Here is a 21,621-nt window from a genome sequence, read left to right as displayed (position 1 = left end):
GCTCCTCCGGCCAAAAACCCCCAGGGGACATGCCACATCCCACCAAAACAAGTGAGTTTTGGTATGCAAGATGCTCCTTCCATAAGTGTCCCCCAAAAGCAATCATCTCCCTGTTCTGCACACAGCAGTGAGGACACCCTGTGACAGGGCACTGAGGAAAACCCCTCATTTCCAGATTGCTTCTATTTTTTGCTTTCAACTAAGTGTTTTTTTAAAATCATCACTAAAACCAAGGAAAACTCCAATGTCAAAAGCATTTTGGCAAGATCAAAACTCTTCAGTTTTCCTCTTAAGCTTTACAAAAAATCAGATTTCTCTGTTCCTTTTTGGCCAATTCCTTTGACCATCTCTCCTCATGGGCTGCTGTTTCCTCCAGCAAAGCTGCTGGAGCTCACGTCCAAAAGGCTCAGTAACCAGCAAGAATCAGATATTTTAATCCTCCCCAAATCCCCTTTTCCCTGCACGGTTTGGTGAGCACAGGAAATAAACAAGCGATAACGAAACCCCAACAGCAGCTTTTCCTCTTACAAAGCAGGGAAGCAAGCAGGACACCCCCCCCCCAACAACCCCAAATCCTCATCCCTCCGGAGGCAGGAGCTGCCCAGCTCACCCTTGGATTGCCTTTCCCCCCGACAAAAAACTGGTCCAGCCAGTGGCAGCCAACAGGTCTGCCTGACCAGGAGCACTCACTGCCCTCCAGGGGGACATGGGGGTGATGGCAGGGGACAGAGGGCTGAGGGGACACCAGGCTCTGCACCACAGGGACACCCCAGGAAAGCAAGAGCATCCTGGTGGGCGCCAGGCTTGTCCCAGTTCCCCCGACAGCTTCATCAGTGCTCACTGACAGCAGCTTGGAGAGGCCATGGCACCTTGGGGCTGAGAGAGCCACGCAGCAGCACCTGGGCCACCTCCCACATGCCAAGTATGCACATGTGTATGTGTGTATGCATGTGTTTATCTGTGTATGCACATGTGTATGTGTGTATGCATGCGTTTATCTGTGTATGCATGTGTGTATGTGTGTATGCATGTGTTTATCTGTGTATGCACATGTGTATGTGTGTATGCATGCGTTTATCTGTGTATGCATGTGTGTATGTGTGTATGCATGTGTTTATCTGTGTACGGATGTGTATACGTGTGCATCCACGAGTGTACCCCTGTATGCACGCGTGTATCTATGTGCCGGCATGTCCATGTAACTGCACACACGACCCACGCACGGCAGAGCTGCCCGGAGCACCGGAGCTCCGTGGTTACACCGGCACACGTGAACGCTGGCGGAGCAGCGGCTCGTTCCTGGCGCCGCTGCGGCAGTCCCGGCGTGTCCCCCTGACCTTGCTGCAAACCGCAGTGGCCTTTGGGACTCGGGATCGCAGCGGCACGGCTGTGGGAGCAGCTGTGCCCGCACGCTGGGACGGGGACCCCCCATGGCAGGCGCCGGCGGGGCAGGACACTGCCCGGCGCTCCGGGAATTGCAGCAGCGGGCTCGGAGAGCGCGTTCCCTGGCGGAGCAGGAGCTGCGGGACGGCCAGGGACGGGGCAAGGCGGCTGAGCCAGCGTGCGGCGAGACCCGCGTTTGCTCAGCCGAGCCCCGGCGGAGCTCCCGGCTCCCTCCGCCGCTTCCTCCGGGCCCCTCTCCAGATAAGCACGCTGACTTTAGTTAAAGTGTGTGCCAGCTGCAGCCCCGCGACCGGAGCAGGCAGAGATGTGGCGCTGAATGATAATTAAATACATTCGCATCATCTGTCATTTTTTACTGCAGGTGCCGGTGTAATAAATCCGAGCTTGACTCTTCTGTCAGCTGGCAGCGAACATGTTTTAACGCCAAATCCCGGGGGATGAATTCAGAATGGCTTGGCCTTGCACAGGGAGGAGCCGCCGATAACACGCCAAGTGGGTAACGCATACTTGATTGCTTTCATAGTACTTTCATTATTTTGGTGACATGTGTCTGATGTAGCGTTTCAACCCACTCCCACAGAGAAGGCAAACGCTTCCACCAGCTCTCCTGCCACACCCCAGCCCTCCACACACAGTCCCGGCTCCACTCTCCCCAGCAGCACCCAGTACTGTCCCAGAATCTTAGTGTGCCTGTGACCTGTCAGGGTTACTAGGATTTTGGTCAAAGAGGAAAAAAAGTCAAAGGAAAAAGACAAACAGAAAAAAAAGCAATTAATTTAATTAGAACAACGCAGAAAATTAAACATGAAAGTTACTATGTTGTAAATCTAACTCATCCCTCTGGTGCACAGTGAAGGAGCAGCTCCGTTTCCCCATGGATGTATGCAAACTGCTCTCCAGTTACCTCGTGGAGAACAGCGAATCCTTCACTGCAGGTGCTGCTGGGACACCCCATATGACACCATTTTCCACAGACATCCACACACCTGTGACGCAGCACCAGTCCCTTAAGTGCACTGATGCTGCAGTAATGAACTGTTTTGGTTTGAAGTAGATTTATTATTTTATCAATAGTTTTCTCCTCTTTGCCTTCCGCACACGGCCCAGCTGATGCACAGATCAGGTACAAACCCAGGTGCCGCAGGATGCTTCTGCATTCAAGCTGGCCCCTGTCCCAGGAAGGATGGCCAGCCTGGGAACCAGCCCCTGCAGGCCCAGGTGGGAAAAGCATGGAGTGCGAAGGGAGAAGCCAAAGCCCCAACGGGAACAATCCTCCCGGTTCTCACTATGGAGCACCGGTGCCTCGGTGAGCCGGGGCTGGGGCTTGCCAGCTGCACCCGCTATTTATAACACTGGCACTTACACAATTACAGCTTGACAACTTACAATACAGGCCTGGAAATCAGAGTACTTTATTTACCCAGCCAAAGCTTTAACAGTGCAGTTGGCTTTCCAGTGAGGGAAGTGGTGTTTATGAAGCCCTTTCTTGTAGATGCCTGTCTGCCTTCAGCTGCCCTGAACAGCATCTCCCTTCTGGCAGCACAGGCTGGTGGGAAACATGCAGGTAAATCCTTTGGGAGCACTCTCCATCTTCCAAGACTTGCTGCACTTTTAGCCCAATAAAGTATCAATTTTAATTTGAAGCCGAAAATGCACCTGAAGGGGCAAACTGCTGTGGGTCCTGCCTCAAAGTGGGCACAGGTGTCTGCACTTGCCCCCAGGTGGCTTCTATCCACATGCACTGTGTGTCCACTCCTTGCTCAGCTTTGACTTTGCTAAGGTACTTTGCCAACCGTACTAGTGTCCTGGAGCCACACATGCCTCTTTTAACAAATTACATTAAATTAAATCATGAATAAGCTGAGTGGCTGAAGAAGAGCAGAACTCCCCTCTTGTGCGTGGAACAAAACCTGGTGCTGCCTGCTTTGCAGTTTCCTTGGCCAGCATACAGCTCTGCACAGCTCTCCCTTGCTGGAGCAGCAACAGCCCTGTAACACCATCACAACACAGGGACAATTCTGAACTTGGAGGCAGAAATCACTAACATTGAACTTACAGCATGGTCACAGACCCCTTCCCAGTCACAGATTGTGCCAAGACACAGTCCTTGCTGCTCCTCCCCAGGATATTCTTAAACCCATCATCTCTAAATCTGGGATTCACCAGTACCAAAAATACGTGATGTGGGTTTGCAATTCCCCCCACCAGCGCTGCTGCCCACAGCATCACCCTATGCTTTAAACAAAAGCACGTCTTCCTTTCATTAAAATCATTCCCACGGATTAAAGATTTGGATGCCATAGCAAAGCAAGTTAAACATTTACTTTCTATTAAAACATCTAAATGAGAAGATTAAAACCTGTTTTACATTTAACAGCCAAAGTCAAATCAGCGCAGGAGCAGCTTAGCACGTACTTAGAGCCAAGGCCTTCTGATGTGCAGAGGTAATCAATTTACAGAGGGAGGGATTTCCTAAAACTACTCAGAAAGGGGTGAAAAAAATAGCACGCATACATTTGGACAAATCTTTCCCTTCTCTGTCCCCATGCCCGCCTCCTGGAGCTGTTTTGCTGCAGCTCCAATCAGCTCGCTCCTACTGACAGCTCTTGCCCCAGATTCCCCCATAAAATATTTTCACAGCTGATTAGTCTATTTAGCACGTTGCACGCTTAAGCTCTTTTGTTTATTTTTCATTTGAGATGGCAGGAAGAGACGATCCGATGGAATGCAGAAGGGGGTTATTGACTGTGTTTAATGGCAACTGTTTGCAGGAGTAGCAGTTAGAGGTCACAGAGGTGACGCAGACACAGCTGACTGCTGCAGGAATTTCTGCTCTAATTTTCTAACATCCAAACAGACTCTGCCTGGTAACAGAAACCACCGAACTACAGCTGGTTTCTGCCAAGGCAGAATTCCCGGGGGAAGCTGAAAGTCTCCCTTTACAGGGCCAAAATCCAAGTCTATTTGTATTCGCCTGCAGCTGATCTAACAGCATTCGGACACGAGACCAGCTCCATCCTGCCGTGCAGGTGCTGAGGCAAAGCCCCCGTTGCTGCCAGGCATCTCTTCCACGATGTGTATTAGCCAAGCTTTGGGATTACCCATCCCATCAAAAGGGTTTTCTGGTGATGCAATTTCAGATGAGTGCCAAACCCACAGAGTAACACAAGGCACCGTCTGGATACTGCTGGACACTGTCCTCCATCCAAACATCTGGGATCCAAACCCAGGTACTGAACTGGCACATGCAGTGATACCCCCATTTCCATCAGGGAACCCCACAGGGACTTGCACGTGGATTTCAGTCCCGGGTTTCCAAGTGAGGTGCTCCGATGCAACGAGTAGCTGATTTTACACCCCCTCTCTAACACAGCTCCATCAGTTGATCCTGCTGCCATTAAAAGGAAGGAATCAGAGCTCCCAGACTCCCACGTAACAGAATTAGCTTGAATCCCCCCACATGTCCAAGAGGTCATCCCAAAGAGAAGTCGCTATTCAGTTACATAATCTTCGGTTTCAAAAGTTTATTCAAAGAGTGAAAAGCAGCAGAAGGAAGTGAGGGGCAGAGCAGATGTGAAGGAGCAGCTCTATGTGTGCAGCCCCCAGGGTGGAGGGCTGTTTACTTTTAAATGATCACACAATTTCAGGGTGAAACAGCACACAGCTAAAGGGAGAATCACGTGAAAGTGGTGCTTAACTGGTCTTGTCAGACAAGTTTTTTACAATGAGCATGTATTATGCAAAAGGAATAATCCCTTTAACTAAAATATTTGGAAGAGGGCTACACAGCCAGGAACCAAAGGGAGGTTTTTGCTGTTATTTCTCATCTGATCACACTGAATAAAATGGTCCAACTCACGAAGAATTGCAGGACAAAATTTGGAGGCTGTCTCTACTTGCAAGCAAATGCAATTTGCCACTTGTGCAGACTAAACATACTACATGCAGACAGGAGAGTAGCTCGGTGGTCCCAAGGCTCGCTGGACAGAAGCCACACGACCTGCTGGCCACGGACGATGCTCACAGGGAAAGGGTCCCAGCACCCACCGTGAGCAGGAGGCACAGGACCAGCCCTGGGACGCTTTGCAGCTACCCTTCACTGCCTCGACCCTGCAGCACCCGAGTGCCAGTGCTGCTGCTGCCATGGCTCACGCTGACACCCGGACAGGGGAGCCCACGAGCACGGCAGCGAGGTGCTGCGAGCCCCAAGGCCGAGCTCCCCCCGCGCCCTCCCCGGGGACGGCTGAGGCGCTGCCCTTGCCAGAGCCACGGTGTTGGCTGCCCTACAATCGCCGTCTCCTCCAAGCCCTGATCTTCCCTGCAAACCTGCACATTCAGTGCCTTCGCAGCACCCTCCTGTGGGGATTCCGCGTCCGTACAGACACGGGGGCAGCTGGAAACGGGGCGCGATGGAAACCCTCCTCTTCCTCCCCCTCCGGCAAGGCCGCGGGGACAGGCAGCTCCAGCGGCTCCGAGGCACCGGGCCGTGCCGCCGGCACACACCACATCCCCGGTACCGAGCAGGGCTGGGTGATGAGATGATGCCAAAAGCACCACGGCCACTGGCACAGCCCGGACAGGACAGGCAGCCGAGGGGGCTGCGGCCAGCGGCACTGCCAGCACTGCTCCGCTCGGCGTGCAACCAGCCAGCGTGTTTGTCTATAACCTACTGACTCACAAAGCCAAGCAGTGACAGGTAATTACAAAAAGAAGTAAAAATTTCCTTGCAGCAACCTCTGACAAACACCAAGCGCACCTCAACTCCTTCCCTGGGGGGTGCAATTTTCCCCCACGGGGTACATCAGTGTTTAAAACCTGCTCTCGAAACCAGGAAAACCTTCATTTAGCAGCACATCGTTTGGAACCACTTTCACATTAACACTTTTGTTTTCGTGGTGATGCTGCATTTTCATTCAGATACTTGAAAGCACTTTGTCACAAGATGCAGAGATTTTCCACAACACTTTGCACCTCAATGAAAACCAAACAGTGCACTCATTTTTAAGAGAAGGAAGAGCTGAGAAAGTTTGTAATTATTACATTACTAAACAGTTTTTTTTAAAATGTGCGTTACCTACACTCTTAATATACAGCATTCAGAGTGGTGCCAAGATGCAGAAATCCCAGATGTTGTACACCTTCCCACTTTTTGCAAGAATGCTGCAAAATTAGAGTTGCATAAATATCAAATCTGAATCACTGATTACCCTCCAGGTTACACAGTAATTTAACATCCTTCAGCATGTGACTTGCAAAGAGCGCACAAAATCAGTTCACTTGTGCAAGGGCAGTAAGAACATGGATATGGCATCATTCCCTTTTGAAGCCTCTCACACCAAATTAATTCTTCTTAATAGACGATGCTTCTGCAGGAAGTTTTTGCTTCCCAAATGAGCAGGATTTTTAAACAAGTATGGCAGATGAGCATTAGGTGAAGCGCGGACACTCTACAGACATACATCTCTAGTTTAAATGCTCTAAAGCAAGGCAAAAGCAATAGTGGGAAGGACGACAATCCCTCATCTACTTTTTCCTCCACCTAACAAGGGAAGTTCTTTCCATACCCTTATTGCCTGGCAATGACCACTTTCACCTATTGGGAGCGGTGCGTTGCTCTCATCCCTGTAGCACTTGAGTATCCTGTCATAGAAAAGAACAGGCCATAGAAACAATCAGACAGAAGCTGTCAGAGAAGAGCATCCAGTCTGGAAAATTCAGGTGCAAAACTGCAATTAAAGACTGCCTTTCCATTGCCGGAAAGCCTTTCCAAACCATCATCCCAGACAGTAACTAAAACCTTCTCTTGAAAGTTAAAAATTCATTGCACTCATCAAACTCCGAGAAAGGAAGAGTTGCTCAGCTACCAAATTCTGAAGACATAACTGAGCCTGTTCTTCCAGGGCAGAGAAAGGCTGAGGCTGATGGGAAGCAGGTGTGTGGACGCTGGAGGCGAAGGCTTAAAATCCATCCAGCAGAACCCAGGAAGGCAGAACAGAGCAGGCAAAGCTGCAGCAAGATGAACCAAGCACATGATTTTTGTTGTTACTGTGCCATGAGGTCTGTGTCCGGGGAAGGAAGGGATTGGGTAGGAGAGGAGACTCTCATCGTTACGGGATGTACAACATGACTTAATACTACCATCAAAAACTACAGCACCTTCCCGGTGGCAGCAGCAGGATTTTCTGGATGAGAACACTCCATTTCTACCTTGAAGAATATCAATTCTTCCTCCATTACCCAGCCCTGCTGAGGGGATAGTACAGCTATTCGCAACTACAAAGAAAATGCGTCCTAAATAAATGGAGAAGAGAAAGGCAAATAAAATGTTTGATAATAAAGTCTTGCAAGCTGTAGGCTTTTACAGAAGGGAAATAATCTCCACAGCTGAAAGGACACCTCTCCTGGCATCAAGCTCAGAACTTCTTAAGGAACAGAGGCCACAAGGCAGCACAGACTGGCCCCAACCCAACCAGTACCTCAGAACCACTCCCTGGGTGCTGCCTTCTACATATCCCCAAGAGGAAAAGCGAAGCCACAGCATAAACCCTGGCTATCAGATCCAACTACTGAATCAGTAATTCCTCAGCCTACGGCCCTGTAACACATGAAGGCGGCGAGGGACAGGAAGAGAACAGAGGGACCGGGGTGACAGGGCAGCAGAGCTTCTCACTGGGAACACATGGCGTGATGCTGCACCTTCCAGGCCCCTTGCAAAGAATGGAGAAAGGCAAGTTGTAGTATTTGTTTCATACGTTCATCACAACAGGAACATCAGCCAGATCTAGACTAGGTCCAAGGGATAATCACTGTAATTAGCACTTCGTTCATATAATTACCAGCAGACCCTGTAACATTTTACAATGGAGGTAATTACCCACATTTTACAGCTGAGGAAACAGATACAGTGCAGGTGAGTAACTTAAAAGAAATCATCAGTGAAACTGTGGCACAGCCAGAGGCTGCAATTATCCTTATTCCCAGCCAAGGCTCTCCCCAATAATCCATGCTGAATTCACTTCTGTCTTGTAGGAAGGAATCCAGAGAAAATAAACACAAACTGGAATTTCCAATGTCTAGAAGAGCTGAAAATCAGACAAGCCAAACCTGAAGGAGAAATAAAAACACATGTTTATCACTGAGCATTTTCCGAGCTGAATGTGCAGCTACGAGCGGGGGACAGGCAGAGGACCCTGCTCTAGCAGACACAAAGCCAATGCGGGGTGTCAAAGGCTACAGTTCTACTTCTGAAGCAGAGGAAAAGCAGAAGCACAGGAGAGGGTCAGGGCCGGCTGCCCAATGGCGCCGGCTCAACCCCTCAGCAATCAGAGCCCTTAATGCCAAGTCGAGAAGTTAGAGATTAAAGCAGGAGCAAAGATTAAATTATTTAAGGACTTTGCAAACCAACGCACACCCAGAGCAGCAAGCAGGGTGACAAGCCTGAGAAGTTCACCCCCACCCTGAAGAGAACCTCCCCGCGGAGTGGCTGTCAGGGATCCCAGTCCTGCCTCAACAGTTGGCACCCCGGTGTGATGCCAGAGCAGCACTCAGGCTCTGCTCTGGAAAGGGGGAATTCCCTTCCCCTCTGAGCACAAGAGCAGAGGGAGCAGCAGGATCCATGCCTAGAAGCCACCAGCCCTGAAACGTGAGTAGGGTTAGCTGGCATTTGCTCAGTTTATTGCATACGGTCAGGTGCTGCACGAAAATCTGTGTTTTCCCAGGTACAGTCTTGGGCAGAGGATACACACCTGTCCTGTACTTTTTTCCTGCGCCTCTGGATGAGTTTCAGTGCTAACAGAAAATGGTATGTTTGTGCTGAGCAATACATCTGATTTTCAAAAGTAGTCCAGACCAAAGCAAGCAATTTGCTGCTGCCTATCTTATTAAATGAGCAGCACATACAGATGACACACAGGTGTCTATTAGGTTGAATAAAGCAGATTAGGTTAATCCAACCCCAGCTGCATTACCTGAACTGCAAGACATGCAATGCTCTGAATCTTGTATTTGTGCCAAGGATTTCATTTCAGCCCTTCAGCCTTCTGTTAAGGTTAATACATAAAAGCCTCCAGTAGCAGAAGATATTGCATAGATTTCAAAATTAAGACTTGTTTCAGGAAGGGATGTTATCAACATTCTGGCTTTGAGTAACAGAAAAACCTCGTAAGCAGGAACAAATCTGTCAATAGAGTATTCTCTCAATATTTAAATAGACAAATGTTTTGCTTTGCAAACATTTTGCAACATTTGTGTAGTTCTTTGATTAAGTGTTAGACGAAAACATGTATTTGAGCTCCTGCTCAGTGAAAAACAAGCTCAGTAAAGTGAATTAAGTTCCATCATCTCTTGCCATCCAAGGGTCAGCTGTTGCTGTTCCTGCTGCACCCAGCAGCACTGCAGCAAAAACCTGGGGACAGGCTTTACACTGGGGTGAATAGCAGTGCTATTGCTGGGTCAGCAAAGTAGCTTTTCTTGCCAATATTTACTGGTTTTTGTACAGGAAACGGGGGACAATTCCTATCTCTTCCCTTCCCAAGGGCTGTACCTCCTTGTCCCTCAGCAGCTCTAGCATCCTGGCAGCCCATGCAATAGCTGAACAGGCATAACCGATAGTATTTACATCAATTTCTGCAAATAATCATCTGCATCTAACACAATACGTGGAAATATCACAACAAAGCATGCACCACTCTGTCATCCCACCACCTTGGGAGCTACACCTGGAGAATGCCATGGGTCAGAGCGCTTACCTTATGAAAGAAGGCAGGATGGACATGACAAAACATGAAATGAGACAAAAAAGAAACAAGACATTCTAACCATCTTTTAAGCTCTGTTTTTATATTATTGACTCCAATTCCCAACATCAGACAGTCTTATTCCATTTCTTCTTTTTCCCTGCTATTTGTTCTAGCAGGAGGCAGCCAACAGCCAGCCCTCTGCGCAGGGAGGGAGATTCCCTTCAGTTTCCAGATGCCTAAATAAAGGTTTTTTAAAAATTGCTGCCCTGGAAAGTCAAGGCACTCACATGTAACTGCTGCCGACATAAAATATGTTTCACAAGGAGAAGAAGAATCTTCAAGGAGTTTTCTTGGGCAAAATCAGTATATTTTCCCCCCTCTGAGTTTTGAAAACCCTTTTCTGCAGACTGGAGAAATGGCTTAAGATGGTTTCTGGAGGATTCTTCTTCTCAGGCTGACAGGTAGCATTAAACCCAAGCCAAAGCCAAATCCCAGCTATCCCAGACAAGCTCCGTGAGGAGCAGCAGTCTGTGTACCACGACTGAAAACTATAGGTCTACAAAAACTATTACAGCTAAAATTTGAAACAGGAGGGGAAAGGAAAATTCACCTGAATGCTTCAAGCACTGATATGGGCTGTGGCAGTCCAGCACAGCTTGTAGCCACAGGGTCAGAGAAACTCACACTGTAACACAGAGGTAGTGGGCAGGGGATTCTGTGAATACTGGATCTGCCAATATTTTAAGAGGTGATTCTGCCTCACAAGGGCAATTTTAAAACAGGGATCTTGTGCTTAATTAAGCACAGAGATCAGTGCTGGAAATACTTTTCTTAAGCAGGGATGTTAATTCAAACCAGCTGTTTCCTGAACCAGGTTCTAGTGATGATGGTACATCCCCCACTGTTCAGGTAGAACCTGCTGGGGCTGAACCCCCAGGGACTCACAGAGGACTGAGAGGGAAGGAGACAACTCAGATTCAGCCCTGGAGGTCAGCAGGACCCCAGACAGGGGAGCAGATCTTGATGTAGTCCAGTTTCCCTGGTGAAAGGGTCAGCAGAGAGTGTTCAGGTGAGCTTCAGGCTCCTCCAGAGGCCAGGCACTGGCAGAGCAAAGCGGCACTATGTGAACAGCTCAATACAATTTTAATCTGTAGTCCTAATGAACGATATAAAGTTTTATAAGCATCAACAAGGCTCTGAGAGGACCTAAATCCATTTCAGTGCTCATTTAGCAGCTTCATCTGTGTGCAATTAAAACTTCAGCATTAAATGTTAGAGAATAAAATAATGAGACACTTAAAAAGTAATCTGTACTTCAGTGGGCCGCGCTCAGTGGATTTCATATGATCATTTACCAGATAAAAATAGAATCTGGCCAAAATCTGTCTTATCCACTGCTTTCCTTTCAATAGGAAAATGGAAAGAACCAGCTAAGCTTTGGGGACTTTGCCATCCCACGTACACACAACGCTGCTTCCCTAAGCACAGCCATGCCTAAAGCACAGCTCCAAGCATCGATAACTTCCCTTTGGGCTACAATGATAACAGAAAAATAAATGCAAATTGAGTTTCAATTGAGATTTTCATTTGGTCTAAAGCCTAATCTTTTATTAAAACAGCTATCAGTTTGGAGCTGATGGTTAAGAAAAGTTAACTTCAGGACAGGGAACAAAATTTTTACAGCAAATAGTTCTTATTTATAAGTGTATCTGAAATGCTCCCAAGGTTACTTTAAGCTATGAAAATTGACTAGAGGGAGACAGACCGGCCACAGACAGACCATGAGCATGGGTTTTATTGAACAAAAGAACTGTAGAAAAAATGTAAATTAAAAGCAAAGATGTACATAAATATAAAAATAAATTAGATTAAGTGGGAGAACACAGATCAAAAAAAGTAAAGTATTATACAGGCAACATACACACAGTCAAACTTAAAAGAAGCAAAAACCAATGAAAATTACACAGTTTATTAACAACTGAAATAATGTTTATTCAAGAAAAGCCAACATTGCACATCCTCATAGAAAAGAAAAAAGACATCTGGGGAGGTCAAAGAACGCTACAGTTTAAAATGATGAAATGTTACAGCTTACACACCAAAATTAAAAATGAAATGAAATTAAAAAAATGAAATGGTTACCAAAGTAATGCAGGTCAAGGGATCAAAGGTGAAGGGTCACACACTATTAAAAAGAAATCCAAAAGGGCGTCTGCATCAAGATCTCTGCAAAACAAAGGAGCTTCAGTGAGTAAAACTAGAACCTTCTATGGAAGCACATCAAAGCTCTTGCACTCCACACCCAGCCCATGGCAGCACCCTCGGCCACTCTCCTGTGCTGGCAGCTGCTGACCCTCCTGCAGCCACTGACCCTCCTGCAGCCACACTGGGCAACTCCTATTTCCAGCCACTTTGGCTTGTTGTTACTATTAACCTCCATGTAGAGAGGCTCCTACAAGTTTTCCCATTTCCATGTTGGAGCACTGGTTTCCTGTTTCACAGTTTTCCATGTCGAAGGTACAAGGCAGTGCAGCCCAAGCGTCGGCTGCAGGTCCTGCATTGGCACTGATCACTACCTGTACCAGGAAGGCTCTGCTTTAGGTCAGAACATTCCTGGCTGTCAATACGACTTTCAGATCATTGCTTTTCAGGGAAAGCTTGACATGCTTTTTTAACAGTTTGCTTTATTCACTGTAACTGTGGAAATCTGGTAATTATTGACACACACGCACACTGAACCCCTCGCATCGTAACGTATTGCTTTAACACTCCAATAAAAAAGTAATTCAAATGTGGTTTCCAAGACAAAGGCCTCTCCTCCTGGAATTTCAATTACACAGAAGCTATAAAACAACCTTTGGTACCCATTTCCAAGCAAGATGCAGTCAATTATCTATACTAAATTTATGCAGAGAACGTAATATTTACATCAGATAACTTTTGGAGAAAGACAACCACCAAGGGCATTGCATCCCTCTTCATTCCAGCATTCCTCCCCCTGACTGGCAAGGCATTAAGTTTTGGGAGACTCTTATCTGAATGAAACCAGCTCTGCGCTTGAAGCCAAGAAACAAACTCCCTGCACAAAACCCTGCCTTTGTAAGACAAAGAAGCCACCAGTGTCAGAGAATCACCGTATGTAACTCTGATGTGGCACAAGGATCTAGTCTGCCTGGATGTTTTTCCAGAAAACATGTCTCATCTTTCCCTGTCATTCCTGCTTCATGCGTGTTGCAGTCAAGAACCTGATGGAGAATGCAAGGTCCATATTCCCCCCCCATATTCCCCTCCACTGCCAGCAACAGTGTCTGGCAAACCTTCCTGCTAAAGTTACTGCTTGTTGACCTTAAAACTCAGTTCCTGCCATTATTTCCAACATTTATCAATTCCGATTTCTGTGAGCCAAACCAGTAAGTCCACATTTCTACCGTTCCCTAACCAGTGTGCTGGGCTGGTTCCTCTCACCACAGCTCACACTGCAGATGTGTCAGACGACCTCAATGTGAAGGAAAGCGGTTTGGGAACCCAGCAACTTCACAATAACTCAACAGCTCACACACAGACTAGCAGTGACTCAGCATCTAATTAAGTCTGAAGGTATCAAGGTGAGTCCTGTGACCACGAAGACCCCAGAGCTCAGGAATCTCAGAGGTGAGGGACAGGGATGTGCCTGCAGGACACACCAACATTGCGGGGTTCCATCACAACTTCTCAGGTAAAAAAAAGTTTGCACAAAGATAAGTTTTAGGTAACTCGAGAAACATTTTAGCCCTGGGACAACAACAGTCGGGCACAAGCCCAAGGCGGGGCACCTCCGCAGGGCTTTCCAGTGCCTGGCTCGCTCCAGGGCTGTGCACTGCCAGAAAGCTCCTGGCTCCTGCAGTCTGTCAACAATGGGGCACAGACACCAGATACAAGGGAATGAGCATAGAGACTTGGTTTTTCTTTCCTTCCTAATGCAGTAGATTATGTCCTCTCCTGCTCTCCCTGGGACACTGTTCCCTGCAAAGATCACTGCTTCTTTCCCTCTTCTCCTTAGAAAATGCCCCAGCAGAAAACCTTTGCTTTCATAGGAAATAATTTTTTCTTCATATCTAGTTTTTCTTTCTCATCTAAATTCTCTGATTTTCCTTTTCCAAATGAAACAGCCACCCTTAGAAGCAGCAAACCTGAGACCAAGATGACAGAATTTCAATCCTTTACAAAATATAATCTCCTCAGTTCCCATTTATTCGCCAAATAAGCCAATTCCTTTGTGTGTGTAAATGCCAGGCCCTGGCAGAGAGACTGATTTTCTAAATTGACTTTGTTGTAACATTTTCCTTGCAAAATATCTAGTACAAGTTGTGTAACACCAGTGAGTATTTTACTCGGTGCTGGGCAAGCCAGAGATCGAGATACACAATGCAGCGGTGCCTACACACTGCTACTGGTGTTCCTGCAGATAAACAGGTAAATCCTAACTGAATTAATCCACTCTCCTGATTCCCTCATGTTTCAAGAATGGTTTCCATAACTGGTAACTCCCAACTTTTTATTCCCCACACACCAGATTCCATTTTCACTTTTCATACTACACTTCAGGATAAGGTTAACAAGGACAAGCCACAACAGATGACACAGGTTAGGAAAACCACACCAGGTCCATCAACTAGAGGAAATAATATTCCACCTTATTTTCCCACAAGACAAAGTATTTGGAGCCACTGTACAGCCACTGTCCAGGTGTCTGGATACACATTTGTTGCTGCTGAACTATGGTCATCTACAACACCCACTCTCTGTGGACGAACCTGGAGGTGTCAAACAAAAATACCTAATACCACTAACCAATATTCAGCAGTACTTTGACAGGTTACTAATGACAATCAGGTGGTTAAATCCCATCATCATTTCATGCATTGTGTATAATACACTAGAACTAATGATTAAGTAATATTTTTCCTTTAGGCTATCATTAAGCATAAAAAAGTTAATTTAATTTATTCAAAAAAGTTCACTTGGAGTAAAAAAAATTAAAAAAAAAAATCAGGAGGGCAGTGCATTATTCCCAACCCTCCATCTGTTTGCTCTGCTTCACAGGAGCCACTCTAGTTCCAGCACTCTGACATATTAACTGTCCAGCACTACCAGATCAGCTGTTTTTCATCAACCCTAACATGAACCAAAGGTAAGGGAAAGAAGTTAGGTTTTTCTAAGAGGAAGATGAGGATCCTCCCTGTGTTTGAGCATGAACAGCATAGCAGGTATTTCTGCTCTTGTTCAAAATTACCAGGACTGGTAGGCAAACCTTCCAATTTTGCTCAGTCCCCAGCCCGCTCACAGCAGTCACTGAGGCTGTAAATATAACTGAGGAGCTGCAAACACAATGCCAACAGCATATTCCTGCTTTGCACATTAAGCAAAGCACAGAATTTCATTAATTTAACAGAATAAACCCACAATTAAGTGCCTCTGTTAGAGAAATTTCCGTCTCATTCACTGATCAGCCTCAAAGCCCAACCACATGCGCAGCGGGAGGAGCCACCCCCACGTGCCAGACGGCCCCAGTCAGGTGTACGAACACTTCCCTACCGCTCTGCTTTCCTCACACTACAAACACTGTTTCTCTTGCATTTTACTTGCAGAGCTCTTTCTTCTCTAAAGCAAGTGGGGTTCCTCGCATTCCTGCTGGTGGCCAAGAGGAGGGGTAGGCTCTGGATGCACGGTACCACTGGCTGGCAGTGCAGGCACCCAGCTCACTGGTGACAAACCCAGGAGGGACAGGTCTCTCTTGGGCATGAGGCCTTGCAGACCACCAGCACTGAAATGAAGGGTTGAAGAATCGACACCGATGCTCTGGCTGCTCCAGCACTTAGCAAAGACTTGGCCCCAACAAGGTGCCACCTGCCATTCCCAAGCCCTTGTAATGTGCCTTAGTCCCCCCAGCTCAGCACAATGCTAAGGGCATCCCCAGGTGCCAGAGTAGCCCCTATGTGGGAGCACAAACGAGCTGGACTGCAACCACTTCCATGCTACTCCTCCAGTGGGGGATCATCAGGCGGAATAGAAACCAACAGCACTTCTAGTAACAGCTTTTGCCATTACCACCAGAGTATTTTATACTCTGATCACATGGGCAGCAGGCAATTAGTCTAAATTCAATATTCTTTTTGCTTTTGGAAACCCCAGAGCTGACACAGACCACGAGGATGTCCCAGCCCTGTGAGTGCTCTTGAGCAGGCACAGGGCTCTCGCAACAGCTGCCAGAGGCCTCCAGCTTTGGGAGCCTGCACTCCAGCTGAACACATCTGAATTAATTGCTGTAAAGCATTTTAAAAAATACACTGGACTTCAGAGTCCACAGGGAACTGTATCGAGCGCCGCTTCTTTTCCAGGGAGTTTTACCACCTTGAGGAGACACTGTGATCTGGACTGACACCCCTCCCAGGCTCTGACTGCGCTGGTGACACAAACTAGTCCCATACACTTGTTCAACCCCACAAATCTATAACACATTCAACTACTTTGCTGAATAAGGAATGAACTGGGACATGTAGTGCAAGGTTGTAATACATTGCACTGGCCCAGGCAGGCTTAAAACAAGGAGTTAATGTTTTCTGATGTAAGCGTCAGCATTTAAAAGCATTAAAAGAAAGGGGGGGAAAAAAGCAGTAGCAGTAGCCATGCTGCCGAGTCTGTACTGGAGTGGGGCTCTGATGAACAAACGTGTGGCGACAGGAGCCGTGCGGTGACCAGCTGCCCGACACTCAGCTGCCGGCGGCCGAGGGGAGCTGGAGGAGCAGGCAGCAGCGACGTATCGCTTTCACTTCCTCTCTGCCAGCGTTTCAGAGCATCACAGCCAGCCCGAAGGCTCCAGACTCGCTCCCCCTATCAGTCTGGGTCCCTGACGTCCCTCAGGCAATTCTCCAAACCTTCAAGAGATCTTCTCTGCGCTTTAGAGGAAAGATGGCAAATAACTCGTTGTCAAGCGAAAAGGAGAATGTCAGTGTCATGCGAGCAAAGCAAGAATGCCAGAGAATATCGAGATGTCAGTGAACACGCGACTCAGGCCCCAGGGCAGCAGAGGCAAAGAGTTTCTTCCCATGTTAAATAATGCTCAAATGCAGAGTTTCATAATTGCATTATTTGAATACTCTCCCAAGGAATACCTGAGCCTGGAATCTGCAAAATGTGGATGCTGGCTGACTCTGGACAGGGCAGTTCTGCCATGCCCCCCCCGACAAGCCCAAGCACATGGAGCAATAGCTGCTGGCTTTTTCTACCATGGAAATTCTGGGCTTCTCCCAACAGATTGTAAATAGAGAATCCTGTTGGAACCAAAGCCCAAGATAGCATTTTACATTTCCAATATTTAACTTTTTCTTCTTTCTTGCACCGTGTCATTAAGTGTTTACAAGGATGATTAATGACTGCGGCTGCCAACTGTTAACGAACGGCATCTCTGTTCAGAGCTGCAATCCAGTGCCTGGCAAATGCTGTGCAGAGACAAGGTTACTCCAACATCCTTGAGCCCCAAGCGCCCCAGGAAGCTCCTGCTTCCCAGACAGAAAGCAGTGGGATGCGTATCCTGCAATGTATCTTGCTGCCCAAAGTGACTAGCAGGTAATGAGACACCACCTTTGCCACCTCTGTCAGGGGACACAGGAGTTCAGCTGGGGCACTTGGAGGGTGGCTCAGTGCAGCCCTGCTTTAGAAGAGCCTGGCCCCACTCCCATGGAAGGGAGCCAGGATCCAGTGCTCCCAAAATTCTTGCTCAAGGCACACTGCCAGCAGGCTGAGCCAGAAGCCTTTGCTCCATCCACTCACTGAAACCAAACTGGATCTGCATTACACAAATCCTAAAACAGTTCATAGCGAACAACAACTAAACCCTTAGAGTAAGGAAATTCCCTCACAAGCACAAAGCACTGCAGAACTTTCTGGCAATTTACTCATTTGTCCTAATGTGAGAAATCATATGAAAGCTTTGTCTCTATCCTCTCCCAGTGCCGGAGAAATAAGCACAATGCACCTTTACAAGCATTTCAAAAATGTAAATCTGTAATTAAATTGCTAGGCTTAACTTAAGATTTTCTATCTCTGGTAAAAAAAAATTGAATTAGAAGGAACACTTCCTTCAGTAGGAAATATAAAACTGCTATAAACTTGATTTAAGACAAGATGACATCTTGGTATGGAAATGTATTTCCATCAAACATTTCAGTTGCAAATGCATGACCTGATGGAAAGCAAGCACCTCAATAACATGTCTGAACCATTTTTAAGCACTCCATTTCTCTTGCTGTTCCATCACATGATTTTACTATGTGTAAAGTCAACCACAATGCACCCAGCTCTCAGAGGATAGCTTTTCTCCATCCCAGCTACCCAAAACAAAATAACACCTGACCATTATTCTCAAGCTGCAGACCTAAGCACTGAAGATAAGTTATCTGCAGTGTTCCCATGGTGATGCTCTACCCTGGCTGCTCCCTGACCTCCCCACCACCAGCACCGAGGGGCCGATGGAGTCCAGGCCCAGTGACTGCATGTGTCCACCCTTCTACCCACTGCCCCTGCAGCTGGGAACACCTTAAGCACAAAAGGGAACACTTAAGGGTTTTGGAAAGTAGCCGGGTAACGGCAGGGTTAGGGGCTTGGCCCTCACCACCCCTAGGGATGAATCCCACACCAATGCCTGCTATGCTCCCACTGTGCAGCTCATGGCAAGACTGGACACCCGTGACTGCCCAATACATACCATTTGAGGGAAGACAGCATAGTCACACACATTCAGATCTGTAAGTTGTTTACACAACTCATTTCTTTTCCATCTTTTACTAAACCTCCCTGTCCATGAGACACTTCACACACAGGACCACGGATTCTGAAATCAGTACAAAAATTCTGGAAATACCACTGTATCAAACACATCTTTTTCGTCTCTACTTTATAACTTATGTCTTCACTAGCACAGGCAGAACACCTGTGTACTCAGATGAAAAAATTTATTCCCTTAGGAATGCCTCAGAAATGTAGTCCAATATTATTATTCAATTATACCCAAAGAAAAATTCAAGTTTTATAACAGTGAACAGAATTAAACTTTCAGATTGGGGGTGGGGAAGGCAATAAAATCTGGAAGCTGAGCTCCTTCCTCCCCCATAATTAACACAAATTTCCAAGACTTCATCTAGGCATAAGACTTGCTTTTTCCCACCCCCCCTCCCAAGCGAATGAGGCCAAAAATCTCTGGCCACAAGAGCAGCCTTCTTTTAAATCATGCAACAGCGATACTGCACTGGCCCACACCACATAGACCAGCAGAGTCAGCACGAGCCATAACCCAGGGACAGACCCAGCTCCACATCCCCATGGCCTAACAGCCACAGTGAGAGATTTGTGAAGAGGGGATACAAATGAGAGTGAGGAACCTGACATTCAAAAACACTGACGGGGGCTGGGTCTAGTTTTGATGTTCCAGCTGACAACCAGTGACTATTAGCAAACAAGCCATCCAGAATAACTGCACCAGACAAACCCCCCCCAGCAATACGCTAGTAAGCACCGGCAGAGCTGCTCACTGCCCACTCCCCAGAACACTGACACAACCCTCAGGACAATGGCCACACTCCCAAATTCTCCTCCCAACCTAACAAACCTGCACCTGCACTTTCCTGCTTCTGCTCACAAATAGTAAGTTTTCAGCTGCATCATGAACTTTGCCACATCCTGTGCCCATGGGAGGATCCACACACCAACCCTGCCCAAAGCCACACGTGCAAATGTGTGCACAAGGCTCTGCACTGAGGACAGCAGCAGTATCAGAGTGACTAAACCCCACACCAGGCAGCTCTTTCCAGTAACAGGCAAGAGCATCATGATGTCACAATCCTGTGCAGAACTTGCTTTCCCAACTGTCTTTGTCCAAACATCAACTATCATAGAGCCACTAGAATTGCCACTGCTCCATGTCCTGTCCCCCCATTAGTACAAACACTATCGCAAAATAACCTGCAACCCACATTTTCTACAATTTACATTTCACTGCAAATGACCCAAGCAAAGACATCTATGAAAAAAAACAAGGCCAGCAACTCCCCCAAAGACTCAATTCATTCTATCACAGTAATGGGTATGTTAAAAATAAATACCTGATTTTAACTTCCAGACACCAGAAGGAAGGGGGATAAAGACTACAATTTTGAAAAATACACACAGGAACTGCTCTGTGATTGATTCTACGCTCAGCAAACACACACACAACACAAGTGAGCTGTGTTTGATCCTGCACTCAGCTGCCACTTGCAGGTGTTAAACTCATGAGCACAGGTTCTGTTAACAAGTTTAGATCTACAAATGAGGGATCAGAGGAACAGGACCAGTCAGCTCCCAACAAGCAGATACTTACTGGAATTTTACAGTTATTTCTCCAAGTGGATTGCTTCTATTATCAAGTGATTTCCATAAATATGGCAAAGCTATACTAAGACAGAGCTACCAAAAATTAAAATTGCGCTATGGGTATTGCCATGGGACATTCAGCCTTGCTCCACAGCAGAAATAAAGCCTAGGGACTGTAGAGCTACCTGGGTTGCTCTTTAACTTCACCTTGGCCCACACATACCTGAATTTTAAATACTTCCTTTTATTTAAATGACCCCAACCGTACTGCATGAACAGGCAACCTGTAAATCAGCAAACCCAGGGTAACTGGATTCCAGTAAGAAACATCCAGCTGTTCCCCATGTTCTTGACAAGACTACTCAGACAGAGGTAAGCTGGTCATTTCCCAAGGCCCTGTGTGGCAGGAACAAGCACACTTTTTTGTTCAGCAGTCTTCATGCACAGGAAGGTAACCCTTTATTCAGCACGGTACAAACACACCTATCTAATTTTGAACCATTTTGATACAGGTCATTAAGGCGATATAAGATTTGACTCTGAGACAAGTCACACACACATGAGCAATAGACTCCTACTGTACTAGCAGTCAACTTCCACATTTGCCTTCAAGTCTCGCTTAAAGCTCAGTTTCACCATGTACTAGGACTAATTATTTATGGAACAGGTTCCAGAGCCAGGGAACTCATATCCTGTAACCTGCATGGCATGCTCTCACAAAACAATCCATAAGCATTAAGTAAGCCAGTACATTTAAGAATAAATAAGAGATTTAACTACCTCGTTAGTGTTCCAGCGGTGCCTCTCTTTCGGTAAACTTGAACATTTTGGTAGACATTCAAGCAGCTTCTTCGGTAAAAAGATTTTTACATGACTGCCATTGCTGTTCCCATGATCATCTAGAAAGAAGAGGAGACACATGATGTACACACAGGAGAACAGGTGGTTGCAATCAGGAAACTCAAGCAACGACAAGACTTGGAAACTCCCCAGTTCCCCTGGCCAAAAAGAGCAATTTACCATGGCAGGAACACAAATAACAGTTTTCTGTTGAAACTGCAACTTTATTTCAGAAATATAAATACAGTTTAAT

At 46.8% G+C, this 21,621-nt stretch overlaps 1 protein-coding gene across 11 annotated transcripts in view; it reads right to left on the bottom strand.

The window, feature by feature from the left end:
* CAMTA1 (calmodulin binding transcription activator 1) overlaps positions 1-21,621 on the bottom strand; it is a 232,694-nt gene that overhangs the window by 187,311 nt on the left and 23,762 nt on the right. For 9 of the 11 annotated variants that reach the window (XM_085080214.1, XM_085080209.1, XM_085080210.1 and 6 more), the window contains one exon: positions 21,309-21,427. In XM_085080214.1, the coding sequence (XP_084936340.1) occupies positions 21,309-21,427 (119 nt within the window). Of the gene's footprint in view, positions 1-12,284; positions 12,369-21,308; positions 21,428-21,621 lie in introns of those variants that run through there. The other 2 variants (XM_085080216.1, XM_085080215.1) reach the window with 1 other exon arrangement.

This window comes from Lichenostomus cassidix, chromosome 21 (genome assembly GCF_008360975.1).
Source record: "Lichenostomus cassidix isolate B80296 chromosome 21, HeHo_3.0, whole genome shotgun sequence".
Classification (NCBI taxonomy): domain Eukaryota; kingdom Metazoa; phylum Chordata; class Aves; order Passeriformes; family Meliphagidae; genus Lichenostomus; species Lichenostomus cassidix.
The sequence above is the reverse complement of the archived record's forward strand: the minus strand, read 5'-3'. Positions and strand labels throughout refer to the sequence as shown.